The sequence below is a fragment of the Rattus norvegicus genome, chromosome 8 (genome assembly GCF_021556685.1).
Source record: "Rattus norvegicus strain SHRSP/BbbUtx chromosome 8, alternate assembly SHRSP_T2T, whole genome shotgun sequence".
NCBI lineage: Eukaryota > Metazoa > Chordata > Mammalia > Rodentia > Muridae > Rattus > Rattus norvegicus.
Window position 1 is genome coordinate 71,453,203 of NC_141541.1, and position 16,194 is coordinate 71,469,396.

Here is a 16,194-nt window from a genome sequence, read left to right on the forward strand (position 1 = left end):
GGATCCTTTCGAAGTGGAGGTGCTATTAAGATTAACGCCTAACACTCGCTCTGTGTTAGTCCAAGCTGTCATCACTGCCATGCATTCTCTCTTTTGAGCTCACTCTAACCCTGAGACAGGAATCATGATTAGCCTCACTTGACAGATGAGGAAATCAAAGCTCAAATTAATGAAATTACTCCATCACGATGCCACACCCTGTCACTCTGATGCAAACTTTGGCCTCAATGAGCTGCATCTTCCTCAGAGGAACCCTGCTCGGGTGCATCAAGTGGCCGGACTCCTGTACCAGCTTTGCTACTACCAACTGGGTAATTATGAGAAATTAAGGGGAAAGGGAGCCCAGATGCTTTCCTTGAGTGCCTTCTTCCTATTTCTAACAAGCTGGATTTCTAAGAAAAGCCGCGCTCTCACCTTCTTGCTGCTCTTTTGGAACAGCGACAGTTTGAACTACTCATGCCCACCATAGTCTGTAGACACCCTGCTCTTACCTCAGAGGGGCACAGGTGACCTCCGGTAGGGTCAAACCAGACTGTATCCTTCAGTCCTGCCCTCTGACTCCTGCATGAGATGCTGACCAGGACTGCCTCCCTGGGCACTGAGCAAGTCAGTAAGCCTCTCTGGACATCCATTTTTCTCATTTAAACACAGACACAGACATGTTTCTCACAAGGCTGTCATGAAGACTAAACAAAATGATATCCACACAAGGCCCATTACAGCAGCCCCAGAAGGTATGCAGTAACTGACAGCAGTAACTTACTCCTCTAGAAGCAAAAAGCTAGATTTGATTCCCGCAGTGCTGGCCCTCTTCAGCCATGCCCTTGGAGGGAAGGGGTGGGTGTGGAGTCCTCTAATGTAGCAGTCCATTTGACTGGGCAGAATGTGCCACTGATGACAAAGCTCTTACCTTTTAATATTACTACAAACAGTGCAGGGCTGCTGAGACCTCACACAGCTTTAGGGACTGACCTATCTAGGAGGCCAGGGGAGAGACAACAGACACACGCAGAAAGGTTAGGGTCGGGCAGGCCATTTTATACAGCTGAATCAAGGTGGGTTTATTGTACGCCTCTTTTTATTTTGAACAAGGAGGCAGGGTTAGCTAATGCTGTTGGTTGGAAGTTCTCTATAGGGGCACTGTCTCAGGTTCTAAACCTGCAGGAGAAGGAAGCTGTGGCTGACAGTCTCTGCTCAACCCTCTGCCAACACCCATACCCAGAACAGAGGAAGGCTTTGCTAGTCCCACAAGTCTGAGGCATTGGGGTCCTTGAGCAGGCTGTGCTCATGTCAACTATACACAGTCATTCAGGATGTCATTCACTCCTCCTTCAAGATGACTTTGAAGTAAGCCACACTACAGAAAGTTCCAGGATTAAAACATCCCAGATGACCAACCCATTCATCTGATAAATAAGTTTGGGTACATGGCCACCCTCACAAGATCCCTGTGGCTGCCGTCCTCCCCAGATGGTCCTCTCCCTCTGATAAGCCTCGAAACTTCAGATTTACCTAGAAGACAAAACTCAGAGGCAACTGACCATGCAACTTATGCAGTTGACGTGGCTGAACAGGATCCTGTATGTCAACAGTGCGATCATCTGTGAGTCAAGTCACACAACTATCATGAAACTTACTTCTAATCCCAACCTCCTTATCACACAGACAGTCTTAGAGAAAAATACCTGCATTTCCTATATACATATATATATTTCTCTCTCTATTTCCTAACATATATTGATATACATTTTTTTTAAATGCTGCACTGGCTAGTTTAATGTCAACATAAATCATCTGAGAGGAGAGAACATCAATTAAGAATATGTCTTCATAAGATCATGTTGTAGGCAAGCCTGTACGGCATTTTCTTAATTAGTGATTGATGTGGGTAGGGTCATCATTCCTAGGCTGGTGGCCCTGGGTTCTATAAGAAAGGAGGCTGAGTAAGCCATGGAGAGCAAGGCAGTAAATAGCACCCTTCTATGACCTCTGCACCAGCTCCTGCCTCTAGGGTCCTATTCTGTTTGCGTTCCTGTCCTGATTTCTTTCAAGGATGGGCTACAATGTGGATGACAAGTATAAATCAAATAACCCCTTTCCTCTCTGGGTTGCTTTTGGTTTTGGTGTTTTATCATAGCAATAGTTACCCTAACTAAGACAGTGTTCTTTTGAGATAACCATAGACTCACATGTGGTTGGAAGGAGAATAGAGACATACTGTGCTGGCCTCTGGATACTTTGCTATAAAGGTAGCATATTGTAAAACTATATACTACAATACACCTTCCAAGGAACTGAAGTAAAAACACTCTCAAGCTGGAGAACATTTCCATACACAGGCTCCTCACTGTGTCCTCTGTAGCCAACTCCCTGCTCTCCTAACCCAATTTCCTCAGCCCCTAGAAACTACTGGTCTGCCTTCCACTTTTCCAACTGTACCATTCAAGAATGCTATATAAACTGAACTACATGACTTCAAAACTTTGTGGTTGCCCTTTTTACTCTGAAGAATTCCCAGCAGACTTACCTAGTGTGTTGACACTAACAGGCCTCCCCCCCACTGCTGGGCAGTGCTCTATGGCAGGAATGCACTGGGCTCATTTCATTGTTCCCCTGTCAAAGGACATCTAGCTTGTTCCCAGTTTTGTGTTAATGTGGGACAAAGGCTGGGATGAGCATGTGTACACAGGCGCTGTGCGGATCCAGGTCTTTATTTCCCGGTTATAAGGGTAGCCGTGTGCTCAGTTTTCCTGGTGGGTCAGTGGTGGGACTCTCGCTTCTTTCACAGCTGCTAACAACTGACCTAATTTCGGCAGCCTCACTGGTGTTTGTAGATGTCCCTGCTGATTGATGTTGGTGTGGGTCTGCGTTCTCTGCAGGACAATGAGGCGACCATCTTCTCTATATGATGATTTGCCACCTGTCCATCCCCTTGTCCTTTGCCCATTATCTAACTTGACTGGTGTTTTTGTTCTTTCTGTTGCATTTTGAAAGTTCTTTATAAGGTCTTGGCACTTTTTTTTTTTTTAAAACACTTAAGTAACAGTGTATAGAATTTCTTATCTTTCAAAAACATTATTATGCATGCAGAAATTCCTTTGATTACTAATGACCAAAACAGGCAAGAAGGCTTAATTTCTAGAAATGTTCACTTGTGCAGTCAGAGCTGGAGAAAAAAATCAACAACGTGTACTCATTACGCTGGTTTAGTTTGCCTCAGTTAACCGGCTAAGTCATCTTTTCTCATGAGTTGTGACCTACTGTAGCATTGGTGTGGAATGCCTACATGCAAAGGATATTTAACAGGAGCCCAGGTCTAACAGTGGCTCTCACCACTAATACTTGTTCAGCACAAACAGCCCCTGACAGATCCGCCTGACTAAGCAGCCCCAGCACTGGAAGAAGGCGGCCATCCAGTTTTCCCATCATTACCCTCTGCAACATAAAACCAACTGGGGATGACTCCTTTAAATTGACTTGGATTGCTCAAATGCTAACCAGTCCTTGAAAAACAAAAACAAAACAAAACAAAACAAAAAACCCAAACCAATAACCTGGTATTTCAGGAAGTGAAATGTGGCCTACGCAAAAACTCCCTGCCACCCGAAGGGAAGCCCCGCTGTCTAGTGTCTGTAAGGAGGCTGTTATGGAAGCGTTGTGCAAGCTACATTTCATCAAGAATCACTTACAATCAATCATGTAATTTTCTATTGGTAGCAATGCCCACCATGAGGGGATCACTCTTGTGAATGTAGTTTAGTTTCCTATTATCTGTACCACAAATCCCAGCTCTACACACATTCAGACAACTTTTAACACCTTGACATCAGATTTTCTTTTCTAAGAAATTCAAAGATTTTACACGTCTCTTCTGTTCTCTTAGCGCAGTAATTCTGGAGTAGGGTATGCGTATGGTGCTTTCATCACACAGATGTACTGATGTCATTTACAAGGTACTGGCAACTACACGACATAGGCTAGCACTTTCCTGGTCACTCTCTCCCAGATGACCGCACTCGGTCCTCTCAGATTCTTCCAGAAGGATGCCTTTTGCAAGACCTCTCTGCACATTCTTTTCTGAGAATTTCCTGTGAATCTACAATTATTTTAAGATTCACCACCACCAACCATTGCCACTTTTCATCCAAGTTGTGACTCTGCACGTTCTCCATGATTAGGGCCCGTGAGATGGCTCAGGAGTAAGCATTTGCCGCTAAGCCTGACGATCTAAGCTTGACTGTTGGGGCCTGAATGCTGGGATTGTCATATGCCCATGACACACACAATAAGTGCATTAAATTCTTCTAAGTAAAAAAGAGAAAAAACTCTGCTAATGACACTATTTCATTTTCAGTGCAAGCATCTAGCCCAGTGCCAAGTCCTTGTGTGCACTGTGGGTACTAGGGTATGTGTGTACAGGTATGTGTGCACATATGCATACTGGTCAGAGGCCCACACTGGGTATCTTCCTCAATACCCCTTCTCCTTGTGTTTTGATGAACTTACTGATATGAGAGGGATCCTCTCTTATCTGCCTCCTTCTGTGGGATCACAGTCCTGTCCCTCGCCTGCCTTCTTACAGGGGTGCTAGAGATCCAAACTCAGACCCTCAAATTTGTTCAACAGGTGTTTGACACAAAACCCCTAACTTCTGGTCTGTTCTCCCAAAGCACAGATCCTTCAAGTGCCTCTCACGCTTTCGTAGGCCATCCTCCCTTCATGACTGCCAAGGCCTCCCACCCTACTTTCACAGTTCTAGAACACTGCTCATATGGAGTATTAGAACACTTTGCCCACGTTGCCGCATGGACTACAGTTCAATCACTTTACTGACAAGTCCCACCCTCAGTGTGGACGCTCCACCGTGGTGTGGATGCTCCATGGTGTGCTTATCATCTACCTGATTAAAGACTGGTGATTGTTTCCAGTTTGGGAACAGGTGACTGCTTAGTAGTTTTATGAGGCAAGTGCTTTATCTCTCCTGTGTAAATATTAGGGGAGGATGGCTGGGCCATGCCGTCAGAAATGTGCATGTGTTACTCTCCTCCTCAAACCTGCATTCCAAAACCACCTTCTCTGTGAGCTCCATGTGCAGAAACTTCCCGGGCCTGTCCAGTGATGGATCTAAAATGGTCCCCCTTCATCCTTTAGCTAACTACTTTCTAATGCATTCCATATTTAACACTGCAGTTATTGCTTATGTATGCATGCATGTGTGTGTGTGTGTGTGTGTGTGTATGTATGTATGTATGTATGTATGTATGTATGTATTTTATCCACCCCTGCTAAAAATGTTTTTTGAGTGTAGAAACAGACATTCCCCCAAGTACCCACAACAACATCTAGAACACAGCTAAGAAATAAAGATCCATGGAATCGCTAAGCATTAGCTTAGATACCCAAGGCAGCACCCTGGAGAAGTCTAGGTGGGGTCAGTTTAGGGAAGTAATATCAGGGAAAATAAAGTTTCTAGCCTGTCTGCTGAAACAAAGAGTTGGTTTGTTTTTTCTCTGAGATCAGAAAAGATTGGGTTCATTTAGGTTGTCTGGCCACAGACAAAAGTTTCTTTACACAGAAATCTATCGGGGTAAAAACTGTTCTGCAAAGTTGCTTGAAGACAGAGTTCCACTTTATATCTCAGGCTGGCTTGACACCCACGACCTTCCTTCCCCAGCCTTCCAAGCGCTGGGATTACAGGAATGCACCAAGCCCAGCTTTCCTGTTGGGGAAGACAAGTAAACTGGCCTAGGCTCATATATAGAAAGGCTTACTGGTATACAAGAGGTCTAGCTTTCTCTTCCCACAGGTTTCCACATCTCTGACAATGGCCCTGACTGACGGCTGGTTTTATTTTCTTAATCTAAGTTCTATTCTCATTACCCTTCCATTTCTTTTTTATCCTTGGGGAAAGCAAGAGCAGTTACTGCCAGGGTATTCTCACGTTTCCCACAGAAATGGCATAGGTGTTAATCTTGCATTTATGTTTGATGTGGGTAATGACGGCTGTGACTGGAGCCGTGGTTATTAATATGCAGGGCTCTCACCTCATTAGTGGTGATGTATGTTTTGAAGTTAAGCTGCAGTGTTTGCTGGAATGTTCTCACTGTTCACTTCCTTTGTTTTGACTCACGGTCAGCACGGGCTGTACTCACAGGGCCTCCCTTATGTCATAATGAAGACAGCTTTTCCACAGTAGTTAATCTTGGTGGGTGTTTCAAAGATTTTAAATAAGTACATCTTCATATGATGACATCACATTTGTTTTAGCTTAAGAAGAGACTTAAGGATTTTCTGACCCTGTAACACAAACCACAATAAACTCCCCCCGGGCTGGATGAAGGAATAGAGTATTTTTATTGATAGGATGGAGTGATTAATTCAGTTTTAATAGAAGTCCACCTTCAGGACTATATTGAGCATTCACAAAGTCCTTGAACATTTATCATCTCAAATACTAAAATGCGAAAGAGGGGAACAGCTGCCTGGACCCCTGATGACCCAGCCTGGGTAGGAGCTGCTCACTCCAGGTTCCGCCACTTCCAGGGGGCATAACGTGCAGCTGAGTAAACCAGCAAGGACCCAGCCAACAAGCATCATGGGATGAAGGGTTTGTCGCTGCTTCATGTTCAGGCTGCTCTGCTCTATAGTCCCCACTTATACTGTGGAAAGATGCTGCAGTTTACCTATGCACGTTCCATAGTTAAAACCCAAGACCCCAAATCAAGCCATTTATATGGGAGAAAAAGTCTGTTCTTTTATATCATTAACCAAACATGTCTCCTATTCTTCATCTTAGAAAAATGTGTGCTCCTGAGTATAAAGTAATGTCATATTAATAATTTCCTGCTCTGTTTGTGGAGAGCAGCCTTAGCAAACGATGATCAGAGGAGAGCTCCAGTTCTCAGTACTTAGACCAACACAAAGGAGGCCGCTTGGATCACTCATTAATGCCTTTCCCTCGTCTTCTCACCGCTGTCTGCTCACACAGCCTAGACCAGCCTCCCCTAGCCCCATAAAAGGAGCCAGCTTTGATTTGACAATGTGACACATATTCAGATGTATTCCCATCATCAGTCAGAGGAAACAAAACCCAGTCTGTGTGAGCAAGGGGGAAGAGCGGTGCGCGTACTCAGAACGAGGGCATAAACAACCGCATTACCTACTTAATTGCCTTAGCTGAACTTCGAAGCTCTGATCTTTAATTGCCTGATTGAACTCATCTAAAAAGCTACAATTTTTTAATCAAGGAGAAAATTAAATAGCTTTTTGGTAAATAAAAAGGCATCTTTAATCTTAGTTTTATGAAATCCAAGTTATTAAATATGGACAAAACCTACTCGATTTAAGCTAAACTTCTCATTGCAACCTTTTACAGAAGTCTTCAGAGACCAGCTTCTTTTACTCTAAATTCAGAAGGTAAAAAGCCTCTATGAGTCGCTATGGAACTCTAAGGCCAAATATATCATTCCATTAAGTGAGATACATAACCACAGCACACTGTTTTCGAGAGCCGAGTGCCCATTTCCGGGGAACTCATTTGCACTATAATCCAGTCACCCTGCTACCCAGGCAGAGATGCATATTCCTTCCCTGGAGGCCCAGAGGCCCTGGCAGCCCTAACCTCTGCTCTCAGACACCTCCCACGGAGAGATCTCACAGCAGACTCACTCTGGGTGTTGAATGGGCCAAAAATCCAAACCTGAAGAAAGACTGTGGATTCTTTTTGGAAACCTGTGTGGTTCAGCCAAGTCCCCACGACCCTCCCCTACCGTGTAACTAAAGGCCTTTCTGAGCCCAAGCCACAAACAGGAAGGGAGGAAGGCACACTCGTCTCCGAGGGCTCTGGTAACCGCGCCTGCCACCATGACCACAGGACTGTTCTGGCAAACTGGCCCTATGCTTTATTTTCAGATCTGCACTGATCTGCCGGAAGCACGCCTAATGAGATATCATTTCAACAGATAAGCAAACAGAACTGGCTATTCTCACAAACAGTCGGAGTAACTCCACATAATCTAAGACACAGGGATTCTAGACGCATAGTGTCTTGTCAGCATGATTTGTCACTGTAAAGAGGAGGAGAGAAGATACTTTGGAATAACTGGGGCACACTTCCCTACCCACCAGACTTCTCAGAGTGACCACATTTTCCATAGTTATGGCGTAGAGAATTCATTGTCCCAGAGTTACCTAGTCTGCCTAGAGTACAGAACAATTACAAGTCTCAATTGATAACAACACTCCCATTTACACAGCTCAGTCATTTCAGCGAAGGCTTCACTCTTGAGCACCGGTGTCGCCCCTTGGATCCCATGCAAATGAACAGCAGAGTGAAAGGCTAGCAGATGCCAGGTGCCGGCACTGGCTATAGCGGTTCTGTGGGTAGTACATAAGGCAGAAGTGCAGTGGGGAAGAGAAAGCAGCTCTGCTGATCAGGTCAAGGTGTCCCTTTCTGTTACTCACCAGATGTGTACACATATCCAGGAAGTGACACTGACCCAGCTGGGCTCATGCTCCCCACCACTCTGGTACCATTTACCCAGTGGCTTTAAGGAGGCAGGGGAATGGGGTAGGGCTTATGATTCCATTTAGTCAGCACGGATGCCTTCAAGAACTGAATATTAGGCTTTCCCAACATGCAGATATCCTGTTTGATGCAGCTATTCTCTTTCAAACTGTGAAGAAGTCGGAGGCTATTGAGAGCATCTACACAGACCAGAGGCCACAGTGCAGTGCAGGAAACAGCAGCTAAGGGCAGGGAGAGCTCCTCCAAAAGCTTTAGTCTTTTCTTAGGAAAAAAAAAATCCAAAAATGAAAACTAAAACCAAATAAAAACCCCACCTTTTCCTGTGATCACATCCGAGTGTACAATACTGCATCCCTAGGTACACAAAGCCAGGAGGAGCAGATGTGTTCTAAGTTGAATGTGAGGTGGGCTTTGTTACCATCTCTTTCTCTTTTCACAATTTGCTTGAAATGACTTCAGACATTTTGGGAACACTGAACAAGCTAAAGGCTCCTTGAGACACGCGACAGTTATCAGGTCACTCCCTTCCACGTTACCAGAGCAAAGAGCCGCTCCGATTCGTTAACTAGTCCCTTGTCTAAAGTGTCATTTCCTGGAAACAGGATGTCTCTTCAGAGCGACACCTGACAGGCTCACAGGGGAGGGCCGAACCTACAGTTAAATAACATGAAGCCATTTCAAATAGCACAAAATATGTTTTGCATGCTTGAAAAAATAAAACTCAGAAAAAATACAACTCCCTAATTAGTACCGAAAAAAAAAATACAGAAATAAGAGGGAGAACATAGGAAAAGTAACACTTACAATCACCTTCTGGATGGTCACATCAGCTGTCGGAAATGTCATTTTTTAACCAAGATGACTGCAGAGCCTCCCCATCCCTACATTAAGTTCATTTGTGGGACCCAGAACATACCTCTGTGTAAAATCTTTAAACTCCACAGATAGGTAAGGCCTTTAACAACCTAAAATTGTGAAAGGAAAAAAAAAACAGTACAGTTATAGACATTATAGGGAATGCTCCAGAGTTAAATAAACCAAACACAAATTGTTCTTTATATTTCTGTCACACCGCGAGTAGCTCTTGAATATTTCCCCCTCTGTGCTAGGCTCTCAGGGACACCAATTGCAGAGCTCCACACTCCTTGCCAGTGAGTTTACTGTATCAGAAGACTGGTTGTGTCAGAGGAAAGAGACGAGCATGTGTCACAGAACAACCTGGAAGGCCACACACCAAACCCCAGTGGCTATGGGCAGGTTAGGAGAAGGTCAGAAGAGCGGGACAAAGACTTCTTAAACAATCTTTCAATATCTCTAAATCATTTTTTTAAAAGAATGATTTTGTTTTTATTTTATGAGTGTGAGTGTTTGCTGCACGAATGTTTGTGCACTATGTGTGTGCTTACTGTTCATGGAGGCCAGAAGAGGGCGTCAGATCTCCTGAACTGAAGTTGCAGACAGTTGTGAGCTTTCATGTGGGAACTGTGAATTAAACCTGGGTCCTCTGCAAGAGCAGCAAGTGCTTTTAACTGCTGAGCCATCTGGAGATAGCCCCTGAGAAATTTTTTAAAGTCATGCTATTTATGATGAAAGAAAAATCTTTATTTTATTTTTTGGTAATGCTGGAGAATAAACTGAGGGCCTTCTGTGTGCTCAGGAGGAGCTGCACCAATCAACTCTATGTCTAGAACAAGACCATTAAAGAAACTGACTCATGAAAGGAATTGGGTAAAGCAGAAATCACCCTTTCCAATAGCAGCAAGGAGAGCCTGACCAAGACGCCAAGCCTTGAGCGGCAAACTTAACTGATGTGAGGAAAAGAGAAGACGACACTGGACCAAATTAAAGATACATTTCAATCAGATGTGTCTGTTCCCCAGAGGACTCTGCTCTAGGCTCTGTGGGAACTTTTGATATGAACTTCAAAACTTTCCTGTTAGGTTTAAAATAAAATAAAAATTAGTAATAATTTTAAAGGGTTTGTAGTTACTGTAGAAGGCTTTCTTATTCCTTCTTTAGTAAACACACCGAGAAGCACAGAAGGCACATTTGCGGCTCAGAGCATGCGTGTGGAGGAAGCACAGAGAGCATCAGTGTGCAGTCCAGAGAAAATGGGTGAGAACACTCCTCCGATTTCACCTGGATTTTCTCCTTTAACTGCCAGAGTTAGGAAAAAATGGTTAAGTGAATAAGACCCTAACTATACAGGTTGTAATTACTACCATCTATGTGGAAAATTTAATCAGGAATTGCCATTAAGATCTTCTAATCTTGATGTGAGCATGTGACTCACCGGTAAAGGGTTTGGGTGTGTGTAGGAGGCCCTAGGTTCAATCTCTAGTGCCACTAAACAAATAACAAAGTTTATACAAAAAGTGGCTATTAAATGAAAAGGATGTTTTTACTTATAGCACACGAATAGGAATGTATAATTTCAAGGCTGACTATTCATCATTGGATTTTAAGTAAATCAAGTGCTGTTACTGAAAACGTACTGAGAAGTATGAGAAAGCACCTACTGTTACAGACACTGTGGGTGAGCCAAGGCTACACGACGAGAAAAGCTTCCTGGATGGGAAGCAACCAGGCTTTGTGCATCATAAACAGGACGTGAGAGGAGGAAGGCTGGAGGCCCCGTGAGCAAAGAGTATGGTTGATAAAAACTGACTAACAGTAACTAAAAACCAGAAATACAAAGTAAGGAACACAATTTCCAAATATTGAAGATCTAGCTCTGAATGAGGCCAGGCCATTTAACTTCTCTGAGAGAACAGGAGGAACTCTGGGGGATCTGATGAGAGAATAGGCAATTCCATTCCACACTTATCTATTCTAAGAAAACAGACACATTTTTATAGCAAGCAAGTTCTTCCAGAGTTTGGAATCACTGATATCATAAGACAGTATTGCAAGTAATAAACCATGGGAAAAGGCATATCAAATCACGGATATTATACGCATGTTCAAATGTTATACCATGTAAATAAATACGTAAGTTATGATAGTAAAATTAAAATATGAATTTAAAGTGAAAGTATAAATGATGGTAATTTTATCACTGAAAGTAAGACAAAGTATTTAAATGTTCATAAGTGAGCCATGAAAACAGTCTCTCTGAGTAGTGGGGGAGGCCATGATGGTCAGCAGGGAAGCAGTGAGCTTTTGGGTTCTGAGGAGTGGGCTGCAACTTCCCGACTCAGACCTCCCAGTTACAGGCTGTGTGCTGCCAACATTAGCTCAGCAGCAAACGATCAGAAAACACATAAACAAGACACAACCGTACAGGCACAGACTGCAGAGCAGTGAAAGAAACACAGTACTGATTTTATGATATTTCATAAAATCATTTTGAACTATACGTCCCCCAACTTTGAAGACAAAAAGATTTCCCTTTAATGTGTATCAGCATTCGTGTATAAAGGAGCAGGAAGCTGTCCACTAATTGAATATCATTGGTATTCAGTGGGAGAGGCTGCACAAAAGCTCCAAAGAGCCTTGACACTAGCAGCATGTATATCTGCTGTCAATCACCACTCTTGACATGTCAAGTGCACGTCTTTCCATGGACAACGTCAATCAACATTAACATTAGCATTCAAAACACACGCAGTGTGCCCTGCTTCAGAAGTGAGAGGGCAAGAACTGTTGGGCAGCGGAAGGGCATTCTCCTTTATAAGAAGCAGGGTAGAAATTCGCAGAGTCGGGAGGCTGAGATCAGGTAGTTTACATGGCTTTCTTCAAAGGAAAAACATTCTCTCTCCTACATATATCCTACATGAGAAAATCTTAGCCGTATTTCACCGACACTGATAGGCTCATCCTGCGATGACCTTCAGCTCTGTGGACCGGCCTTGCATGCCAGATTACTAGAGCCAGAGAAATTAAGTTCATTTTGCAGAAGAGATTCCTCAGAGAAACATGGGAAGGTCTTCAGTGACCACAGTGGCCCAGGCCGGGAGTCCTGGGGGACTGAAGTTGGGGAGTAGCTGAACCACCACAGGCAACAGCAAGCTCCCGCTTGAAAATGGGAAGCTAAAGCCACTGTGTCTGTGCTTCTCCGTTATTCTCTTGCACTGTTCTTCCCCCTCTTCCTCTAGGTGTGTGTTTTCACCCAGTCTCCCCTTTAATTCTTCATTTCCCCACCTCATTTCTCAGAGAACAGAACGCAGGAGCAGTGGGTCTGGAGACAGACTGTCCTGTACCTAGGATAGCACTGACTAGTTAGGACAGTGACTCAGGATGAGGTATTGGATGTTCTAACCCATTTTGCTTAGTACTGATGGGCCCAACAAACCTCCCCCACAGCTGTTGGAACCTTAGGTAGCACACTCGTACATGCGTAGACCACAGAGACTGGTGCACACAGACCCATTTGATTCTGTTGCTGGACTGGACAGAGCTGAGGCTATTTGCATGAGCCATCATGGCCTGACTGAGAAATTCAAAGGAAAGAAACGGATGTCATCTTGGGACCAATTCAGGAGAAGTAACCACGGAAACTGGGAACCAGAACAGGTTGTGTGTATGTGCATTTCATACTCAATGAGGGACCTACCACCCAACAGGGCCATAGCTGAATATGGACTGATAAGATCCTCTTGCTATGAGATGCTATCTCTGGACCAGTGTGCTGTTTATTAGCTACAGGAAGGATCATCCATGCTTGGAGCCCATTCAGACCCCTCCTCCCCACACAGATACACACCCCACTTTTGAGGTGCTGAACAAGCGTAGGACACTAACAGAGTTTGTGAAATCTGACAGAAGAGCAAAATTGATGAAAGCATTTCTCCTATATGCACCACGGAGGCTGTCATCACTATGGCCTAGATCACAGGAAGGCTGAGGAATGGGCCTTGTTTTATAAGCGACTGTCCCTGATCCAAAACCAAATAAGGGGCACATTAACTTTTCTTGGACTAGCACTCATTTTAATGTTTCTCCCTAATACAGCGTTTTGAAAATTTTTCAACTACCCAAACATCATGTCCTGCATTCGAAGCTGGTTGCTTTCTGCTGACTCTGTTGAGTTACAACTTTCCCATCCCAGCTGATCAGAGCCCAGCGGCCTTGTTTCTGCTCTGCAGAGGAGGGAGGCAAGGCTGACAAGGCCGGGGAGAGCACGCATCTTTACTGAACAAGATGGACTCTAGTTCCCACTCGCAGTAGATGATGGGACACAGGACTTGCAGGCTCCCTGCGCTCCAGCTGCCTCTCCTCACCCTTTATCACACGTGTCATTAGACTCTAGAGCCAAGAACTGCCAAAAGCCACAACGCGTCCATTCCCCTCTGAGATTAGAAGAGGAAAGGAAACATTTTTAGTTTCATCTAAATCACTGACTTAAGTACTCAGGTTTCATCCTGAAGAGCCCGCCTCCACGTGTACATTAGAAGCTGCTTGCAGAGGCAGCATCAGAGAGGAGAACACTCACCACCCTGGGCAGTTCACACCAATAATTAGAAAGAAAAAAAGGAAGCTGTGAATTACAATGAACTAAGCCTGAGTAAGTGTCCATGTTGGATTAAAGAATTTGAGTTGTCAGTTTGATGTATAATGAATGTGAAAATAAGCCATTTAATTAAATGGTACATGATATAATCACTTTGTTCTGCATTAAACCACTTAATTTAACAGAGTGCCTTACTTTAGCAATTGTTTACGATTACAGCACCCAGTGACTCTTCTTAGACACCGCTAGCTTATATTATTCCCAATCTCAAATCTGGAACTTACATAATAACGCAGTTTAGATGATATGATTTGCCTATTTATTAGTGAGTGTAGAAGACAGGAAAACTGTTTTTCATCACAAAGGGCACAAGATCTTAGATATAGTCTCCAAAAGATAAAATAAACACCAAGAGCAGACGACTGCAAAACCATTTAAAAGCAAAGTAAGATTCTGTTTAGAGACTGTTTCACTAATTTAGATTCTTAAATTATTTTCAAATTCTATGCCTATAATCATTAAACGTCCCCTGAAACAGCTTTCTCTGTGAGGAAACAGAAACCTGAGCACCAAGGTCCCTACGCTCACAGAGCACTGACAAGTCAGAGGCACTCGGCTGGAACTTAGCCTATAAAAAAGAGGTAGGATCAGAAATGACGGGCAGTAAGGACTCAACAGTCAGCTGGGACTGAAAGGAAGACACATCTGAGGACACAGAAAGAGGCGTGACGGTGAGGATTAAATAACTGGAAATCTCTAAAGCTCAGGCCGATGTATATACTTACTGCTACTGCAATTCTTCCGAGGACGTGCTCTGGAATTTTCCTATATACATCCAAAGACCCCCCTGTGGAGACAGAGACAGCACGTCATTTAAAGGAGACCATCAAACAGTGCACGGCACACGCTCGTGTAAGAATGTGATTTCCATTTGCTTACTGCATATAGAGAACAAAGGTTTAGTTCTACCTTTGTGAATGACATGGTTGTGTTTCAGGCAGAGCATGGCCAGCTCCTTCTGCTTTAAAACTCAGTCATTAAAGACCGAAGGGAACTAGATAAGGGTAGACTAGAAACCTGCAGTCTATGAGGAGGCAAAGGCAAACATCCATAAAATGAACCCGGTGGCCACTTTCCCCACACGGAAACCTGGGCCCTGTTTGAGAATTTTCACACTTCTCAAAGAAATGTAGGTGGGCATGAATTTCAAACCACACACAAAGGCAGGAGCCGTGATGCTACATTTTCTGTATGAAGTTACTTTTGACTTTAGGTAACCTGGAAAGTGACTAATCAACTCCTGGCTCCTTGATAACTGAGAAAACCCATGAGGTAAAAAAAAAAAAAAAAAAAAAAAGGACACGGCCCTGTGAAGCTCAATGCCCCATGTAGGGTAAAGCCAGGGCGGGGAGATGGGAGAGAGTGGGTGTGTGGGTAGGGGAACACTCTCATAGAGGCAGGGGGAGGAGGGGAGAAGGGATAGGGGGACTCCAGAGGGGAAATCAAATCGGGAAAGGGGAAATTTGAAATGTAAGTAAAGAAAATATCCAATAAAAAAAAAAAACCAAAAAACAAAAAAAGGACAAAACATAATCTCTTCAAGTCCTCACTTGTTTTATTTAATTACATTTTATTTATTTATTGTATGTATGCACTGCATGTTTACACATCTTAGAGGTCAGAGGTCAGCCTCTGAGAGCTTGTTTTCTCCTTCCACAGTGTGTCCCTGGGGAGTGAGGCGCCTGGACCTGCAGAGCCATCTCACTGGTTCTTGACTTATTTCTTTACTAAACTGTGACTCTCTGTACTACACTACCTATTTGACAACTTCAGCTTTTATTAAATACCTCTGACATTTTCCAAACCTGAGAAGCCGTTAGACCTGTTCGCTCTGTAGTTAGTCTTCCATGAGCATTTAAGATAAGTGTTGACACACAGCAGAGACCCTCAGAATCAGGAGACCTGCTCTGTGGTATTCAGTCAGTCTGGATATTCTGGTTGTTTGTATGCTTTTTATTTTGAGACAGATTTCTCTGTGTAGCTCAGGCAGGTCTGGATCTCACTCTGTAGACCAGGCTGGCCTCACACGCACAGATCCACCAGCTCTCGCCTTCTGGTGCTGAGATTAAAGGTGTGCGCCACCATGCCTAGTTAGTCATTCTTAGGCTAAAATTGGCAGGGGATTTGGGTTTAGTTCTTACCCAGTTTCTCTATC

The 16,194-nt window shown here is 43.9% G+C and overlaps 1 protein-coding gene across 12 annotated transcripts in view; it reads right to left on the reverse strand.

The window, feature by feature from the left end:
• The window catches only part of Map2k5 (mitogen activated protein kinase kinase 5), a 226,783-nt gene that overhangs the window by 113,347 nt on the left and 97,242 nt on the right, over positions 1 to 16,194 (reverse strand). For all 12 annotated transcript variants that reach the window (XM_087560729.1, XM_087560730.1, XM_087560728.1 and 9 more), the window contains 2 exons: positions 14,765 to 14,826; positions 9,444 to 9,492 (listed from right to left, as the gene is read on the reverse strand). In XM_087560729.1, coding sequence (XP_087416855.1) covers positions 9,444 to 9,492; positions 14,765 to 14,826 — 111 coding nt within the window. The remainder of the gene's footprint in view (positions 1 to 9,443; positions 9,493 to 14,764; positions 14,827 to 16,194) is intronic.